At 33.8% G+C, this 7,868-nt stretch overlaps 1 protein-coding gene across 2 annotated transcripts; it reads left to right on the forward strand.

The window, feature by feature from the left end:
• The first annotated feature begins 390 nt into the window (after window positions 1-390).
• On the forward strand, window positions 391-6,015 carry LOC137721347 (MADS-box protein AGL42). 2 transcript variants are annotated; one of them, XM_068460444.2, is made up of 8 exons: window positions 391-914; window positions 1,058-1,252; window positions 2,196-2,280; window positions 4,238-4,299; window positions 4,391-4,490; window positions 4,607-4,648; window positions 4,963-5,004; window positions 5,181-6,015. In XM_068460444.2, exons 2-8 carry the CDS (start codon window positions 1,071-1,073, stop codon window positions 5,385-5,387), a joined length of 720 nt encoding a protein of 239 aa, XP_068316545.2. In that variant the 5' UTR covers window positions 391-914; window positions 1,058-1,070; the 3' UTR covers window positions 5,388-6,015. The 2 variants fall into 2 exon arrangements, with proteins under 2 accessions (XP_068316545.2, XP_068316546.2); XM_068460445.2 differs by having other exon boundaries at window positions 510-895; window positions 5,181-5,850.
• The last annotated feature ends 1,853 nt before the right edge of the window (window positions 6,016-7,868 follow it).

A 7,868-nucleotide genomic window follows, 5' to 3' on the forward strand; every position in this document is an offset into this window, starting at 1 on the left:
GGAAAATAAATTATTTTATTTTGCAGAAGTTAAATAAATTTTAAAGAATTCATGAAAGAAGTTTGTACAAATCCACATAATTTACCAAAATTCATGTAGAGTTGTAGAGCATTCAAACCTTTTAAAGCCGGTCGTTTAAAACAAATTCGTAAAAATTTTATGAGGTCCAAATTGATTGTACTCTTAATTTTACGAAATAAGAGAAGAAATGAGGTGAATCATTTAATTACTCTTTTATGTTTTACTACAAGTATGAGAATTTAAATTTGAGTGCAGACGAAAGCACACTGTTAAAGTAACTTGGCTACACTTATATCGGCTATTTCATTTTTTATTTGCTATAATTGAGAACTCTATAATTACAATTATGCTTTTTACTTTTTATTTTTTGTGGGCAGGAAGTTTGGACAGAAAGACAAGGGGAATAATAGAAGTAGCTTTCGATCAATATGGAAGGAAAATGGTTGTGTGGCCTGAGAATAAAGCGAAGAAAGAGTTTGGACACAATCATATAAAAAATTCCTTCTTTGCGTCTCCTGCACTGTGAATATTATTTTTAGGGTTTCGGATCAATTTTCCATAACTGTATCCTTCAGATCCAATACCGTTGTGTCCTTGTTGCTTTTTTGGGGGTGTATTTCTGTGTTCTTTTGGTAATTAACACTTATGGGGTATCTGGGTTCTATTTTTAGAAACTCAATTTATCATGTTTTTGGGAATTTTTTTTGTATATATCCTTTTGGGGTTCATCTATAATTTGCTTTTTCTTCAGAACTTCCTTGGGGTTTTCAAAGTTGACTATCTCCTGGGTTTTCTTCGTTGTCACCGGACATTCTTCACAAATCTGACTTTTTTTCTAGTGTTAGAGTACTACTTCAAATCTTCCTGGGTGCAGGTTGTAAATCTTTTTCTCGGTACTGCTTCTGAAAAACCCTTCTATAGATAGCTATTTGAGCTATATATGTTTCTTACCTTTACCAATTTTATAAGATTTTTGCTTTTTTTGTTTTTTATTTATTTATTTTGCAATTAACGATGGTGGTGAATGATGAATTAGGCAAAGCTACGACATGGTGAGAGGGAAGATTGAGATGAAAAGAATTGAGAATGCCGCAAGCCGGCAAGTGACGTTCTCCAAACGTCGAAACGGCTTGTTAAAGAAAGCTTATGAACTTTCGGTTCTTTGCGATGCAGAAGTTGCAGTCATCATCTTCTCCCAGAAAGACAAGCTCTATGAGTTCTGCAGCTCTGAGTACGTATTCTTTAATTTCTATAAATTCTTGGAACCCCATCTTTCTTTTGTTCTGTATGCTTAATTTCATTAAATGAAACAACAAGGTATGGGGTACTTGTGATGCTTGGTGCCTGGTGCTCATGCTAGGGTGTACTATATATGATGTAAAAATACAATACAGATTTCGAGCTTTCTATTAGTTCTAGTCATAATCAGTACTTGACAACCTATATATATTTATGTTTAATTTGTACCATACATCTTACACATGATGTTTACCCTTGTAATTATAATCATATCAATTCAGATATATATTTAGTACACTGTGTATTTGTTCAACTACATCCCAGCCAGATTTGTGTACTCAAAGTTTTAACTTTTACAAAATAATTTTGGCCTCTTGTTTTGCTTTTTCTACTTAAATGAAGTTCACTAGACGTATCCTATACCCCACTGACCAATTTTACTTCAACTCACCAGCTCTAGTTATCATCCGTCGTATCTATTTCCTTGCGATTAGCATATATTTAACGTGAACGGGACATCAGCAGCCGGTTTGAGTTTGAAACGGGAGCAACCAAGCTGTATTAAACTGACCTGAAATGAATTCTAACATTAAAAACTCATCCGCATACAATGGATCGAGTTGTACTTTAATTATAATTTGTGAATGATTACAGTTATATGATCAACACAAGTTCATTGATATTAGCCTACTCCTTTTGCAATTTACAGGTGTGTAGGTCTAAATGCTGGCTGGCTTTTTTGTTAACTTTGGTGCATTCTGTACTTTGCAACAATTTATGTAGAATTTGTCCACTAAATTGAATGAGATTTCAGAAAACTTGAATCATTGCAAAATGTCATCTATATCATATTGTTAAGAGATACTAGGATGAATGGAGTACAATGATTTCATCATTATCTGATATTTTGGACTTTATTTTTCTGGATGCTTCAGCATGCGAGATACTCTAACACGATACCGTAAATATGCAAAAGATCATGAGCAAACCAACAAGGTTGAAGTGGAACAACATGTGCAGGTTAGAAGCTCTATCTTGGATTTTGAAAATCCAATCTTTTAGATTTCAGATTTTGTAAGGAAACTTAAAAAATCTTGATCTGATGAATTTAGTCTTTGGCCATAATCTTCAAAATGATGGAAGATAGTATGCAAGTGCATGTTGTCCAAAGTATAGACTTCATTGCATTTAGAGTAGTCTTACTGATATAACTATATTAGGGAAGAAAAAAACAACTTTTAGCTTTCTCTTTAAGGCTATGACCTCTTTTAGCTTATTTGTTTTAGCATCCTTTAATTTATAGAGAAGAAGGTAGAACTTTACATCAAATCTTGGTGGAAAGAAGATCAATTTATACATGACTTAATAAAGAACGAGAACTATAGCATTTTACTCAATCATTTCTTTTGAAGTGAACTGGTTGAGTATATATGAACAAGATTTATTTCTTTTTCATTACGAAATGTAAAATTAATCTGTTAAATTTAGGCCTGTTGAACAAATTGCAAATATTTTAGTTGCTTCCGGTGGCTTGGTGGGAGTATGCAACAACGCCTTCCACCAGGGAAGTAAAGGGTTCAGAAATTGGATAAATTACATGCCTTCTGGAGGTATAGTTGTTAACTTTTTGGGATATACATACATATGTATATGTGTGTGCACGCGAAAAATTAATTGGGAAGTTTTTGATAGATTTTCTTCATATCAGCTGAGATTGAAAATTCGTTTTTACTGGTGTGCTGGAGGTACATGGTGAGTAATAAGCACCACTCCTTGCTTAGTTGCATGCTCAAATGGCGAACTCGTTTTTGCCATACATAACTTGAGTAGGAGCCTAGGAGGCATTTCTGGGTGCTTTATGGTTCTCTGGGAATGTCTTGTATTGCCAAAGGTGGGCATGGGAAAGAGGGTTGTTGTGGTTTATGTGGGGACAGAAGCACCAAGCCTTTGAGGGATCTACTAGCCTAATCAGTTTACATTCCTGGGAAGTGTTTTTGAGATCACTTGCTGGGATGGTTCTTGTTCGTCCTACTTGGTTTTGCTATGCACCTTTCTTAACAATATATATAGAAGATAATCAAGAACTAGTTGTTAGGAACTCCACACCTCTACAGTGAACCAGCAAATTTGAGTTTCATTCTAATAAATAAAAATCAAACAAGCATAGTAAGTCGGAAATTTTTAGTTTAACAAGAGTGAGTCCAATTGTTAAGTGTCATGTATAGCTCTCATGAGTTTGATTCATATAATAGTGGGCTAACCATTTTGAGAGAGCAAGGAGAACAACCAATAATGAAGTGAAGGAAAAGAAAACGCATTTGAGTTTCACGATTAATAGATGGGACTCACATTCATCAAACTCACATCAATCCAAAAATAATGTTACATAGTTCGAACTACAGGGATCTAACTTATCTAAACTACTATGAAAACCCCAACTTTGCTTTATAGTTATCTTCTAGCTATGTGAAAATCATTACCATGCACACGCAATTGTGTCTGTATGTTAAAGTACCATAAGATTTTAATTGCTGGCAAGATTTTTTGAATTTGTTCGGAGTAGGATTCTCTCACATCCAAATTCATTCCCCTCCTTTTCTCTCCACTCTCACTTTCCACGTTGTCTTTATCTCTTTATAAAGAAGTCAACACAAGATGTTGGCATGGTTTAATCGTGACCGTTCAAATAAGAGGGGACTGGAGATGAAGGAAATTTGAAGGGGAGATAATCCTTCTCCAATATGTTCATCATCTCTAATTTACTACATTGACACATGCTCGTCAAATGAAAATGGGTGAAAGAAAAGAGAAGTTAGGGAGAGGGCCGCTGATGGTATGATGTTTGTTTTTCGGACAATTTTGTTAGAGATGTGATTTCCGCACGCCCTTTTAACTTTCTGCTTTCATCTTTTGTTAAATCTAACCTCATATGAGAGAACTTTGAACTGAGAAAACTAATTAATCTGCATGCATGCAGCACTTGAAGCATGAATCAGCTATTATGGCCAAGAAGATAGAGATCCTAGAAGCTACTCAAAGGTTTATGGCTTAGTTTGATCATCTTCTCCTGCATTTTTTCACTCAACTGACATTTCAGGTTTTCCTAAACTCTGAAATTTGTATGTCTTAGGAAGCTTTTGGGAAATGATTTGGATTCTTGCCTTGTTGAAGAACTCCAAGAGATGAGTAGCCAGCTTGAACGAAGTTTACGTAGCATAAGAGAGAGAAAGGTACTTATGTACATGTATTTCAGCTGATGGTCACAAGTCCATTTTCCTCCCAACTCGTATCAGTTAAATGGATTTTCTTTTTCTATTGGAATTTAACTAACTTGAAGTGACTCCAGGCACAATTATTCATGGAGCAGATGGAACAACTAAAGGCAAAGGTATTTATTTATTTGCTAAAATGATCATAAAATCAAATCGTAATTGCTAAATTGAGCATAATCAAATATTGACAGCATATAATCGAATATCGACAACACAATGGTCAAATATTGATGACGTAATGGTCAAATATCAATGGCAAGCTTGAAACTGATCATTTCACCAATTGAGATTTGAAAAATGATCAATTGTGGCCAATTTATCTTTAAATTTTAGTGCTACAAAACCTATTCATTGGAATTTTTACAGATATATGTCCAACTGCTTCACTAGTTCCAAGTTCTAACACCATCTTTCTTTCTTCTAAAATCAGGAGACTCTCCTCTTACAAGAGAACGCAAAATTACGTGAACAGGTAAACTAGTCCGGTTGAACTCTTTTTCCATTATTTGTTTACCAACAACTACGTACTGTGAATGAGGTTTGAGGTGATGTTATATCATGACAAGAATCTTAAACCGATCATTGTGAATTTTTCTAGTCTTTCTTTCTTCTCTTGTTTATTTATCTGCACTATGATGATATGCTCAGAGTGGTGCAAAGCTGTGGATGGAGCATTCAGCTCAAGAAAAAGGAGCTTCTACTTCTTTAAGCTATGAAAAAGCAGGAGTTTCTGCTTCTGTAAACTACAGGAGCCAAGGTAGCATGAGTTCTGAGGTGGAGACCGAATTGTTCATTGGACCGCCAATAATGCGCGCTGTTGGTGCATCACAGCCTAGGTCAACATACATCAGATAAATAACAATGTTTGTCACTCATCTCTAAAGAAAATGCCATAACAATTAAAATAAACAACAAGAAAAAAAAAAAAGCGATGGATACCCATCTGTGGTAGGCCGTGCTCTCAGCTTAATAATACTAATAAGGTCAAACAATAAAAGATCAAAGAAGTTATAATTTCCTGACTTTTAAGCCTGTTGTATAATTTTATGTATATGTTAGGCCCACTTTATTTGCTATCAATGTATGAGTAATGGTTGAGGAGAGTAAGTGTGTGATGTAGGAGAACTAGCGGAACATATTATGGAGCAAGTCGAGGGTGTAAGTCAACGAATTGGTTTAGGGAAATCCGAAGTTAAGGGATTTTTTTTGTTCTTTTTTTTTTTGGGTGTTTGTGGGGAAAACATCTGAAGTTAAGGGATTTGGTATTCGATTTGAGCCCATAATTCGCATTATGAAGAGTGACCGGTAATCGAACTCATCTCTATGACATGGCGTTTTCTTCAGATTAAATAGCTATACCCTAATTCCTGTCTGAGAGAGCAATTACCCAAAGGTTTTCATTTTTTACAATTTTTGCCCCGATTTAAATTGCCAATGTATCTTTGATCTTCTCTTGAGAATTAAATAAATTCTATTTTCCTTATACAGTTGGTTTCGTCAGAAACATTTATATGCACGAAACTGATAATCACATGCATTTTTTCTTTCTCAACACATTCATGTTTAATCATGTTTATTTCATCTGATAGATTTATTCAATTTGATGACTACTATATATAAAAAGGACCTTAAGCTAATGGTGCCTGATATTCTGAAGGTAGACTAATAATGCAATTTGTACGACTCGAATGCTTCGTTTCGCCCTATAAACTTCTCTTCCTACCTATCTACTCTCACAATTTTGAGCTCTTGGATAAATTAATAGCCTGATCTCAATGCGCTCATGTCACCCGTAGACTCTGGAACCTCGATGTCTTTCTCACACGTAGCCGGACCAGCAGCCATCGTGAAGGCTGCTCACTCATGCTGGTCTCCTAAAGCTACTAACTAAAGTTGCGCAGGGCAACAAAAACCTTTGTTTTCGATAATCATAGAAGCATTTCTCCAAGAGCAAGTGATACCTGCGTCTCTTAACGAATCTAATCAGATAATTCTACACAATCCAATCAAATGCACCAAATTTTTTAGATAGTGAAATGGGATTCTTAAAGTAAAGAGAATGGCATCTTTGAGAGGAGCTATCTGAAGCTTTGGTTTGGTTTGATTGGAGGCCACTTGGATGCTGTTTTCTTGGAATCTGCTTTCCTCTACGGATTCCCATTTTCCGCTTGTTTTTTCTCGTTTCAGCCATACGCGCAGGAGGACTCGACCTTCGTTTTTCTCTCTTGCTCTGTTTTAGGGTTTCTGGCCCATTTACTCAGACTATTGGAGTAGAATTGACATTCTACTTCAACTTAGGGAGTGTAGTAGATCGGGATTTTGAGATATTTAATTTCTTTCTCTTTATAAATTTAGGGGTATTCAATTATGATTTGAAATGATTATTTGAAAGTTTAGCGTATTCAATTAAGATTTTAAAAAAGTTATAACATTCTTGATGTATTCAAGCATAAATTAATTTTAAAGAATTTTAAAAAGTTGGGGAGTCTAAGAGAATTTGAGAAATTTCATAGTTATTTTAGGGGAAACTTGATATAGGTTCAATTTTTTGAGCCAATAGTAGGAATAGTCCAATTTATTAAAATAAGTCCAATTCCTTAAAACTTATTATTTTATTATCAATAATTATCTCTTAAATGATAAGATTTATTATAAAAATCAAATTTCTTCCTAATTATCTCTTTGATTTTTTTTTTTTTTTGGTTCTTTCTTGTTCTTTATCCTATTTTAAACCCCATTTATAGATTTTAGTTTTTATTTTTATAATCAACCTATATCACATGTTAATTATATTTATCTACCTATATGATAGATTCTTTTTTATAATCAAGTAAGATTCATGTGTCTTTCTTGTAGATATATTATGTTTTTTTCTACCTTTTAGTTAAGTTTCATATCTTACTTATAGGTATGATATACATTCATATATTTGTTACTTGAGTTAGGGTAGAATGATTTGCATATAGATTTATGTCAATATATATATATATTTTTTGGGGTTAAAAATTCATAATATTAGAAGATTTTAATTGATTTTTAATATTTTTAGAAAATATAAAATGAGCATTAAAAAAATAAATACATATAATTAGGTAATTGGACTCACTCCTAAAAACCATCTATGTTTTTGGACCTGGATCTAAAAGTCCTTTTATTTTAAGCATTCACAAATCTCACATCCTACTGAGAATTTGATGGAATTACTCAAAATTTTACATAGAATCTCTAGAAATTAATTACACTCTATCCAAATCCATAAATGTATGAATCCATTCAAATCCATCAAAATCCCAATCGAATGCATCCCTCCAAGTGTCTATTGCCCAAGATTCAAAA

This window comes from Pyrus communis, chromosome 1 (genome assembly GCF_041283825.1).
Source record: "Pyrus communis isolate YQ-2024b chromosome 1, ASM4128382v1, whole genome shotgun sequence".
Lineage (NCBI taxonomy): Eukaryota > Viridiplantae > Streptophyta > Magnoliopsida > Rosales > Rosaceae > Pyrus > Pyrus communis.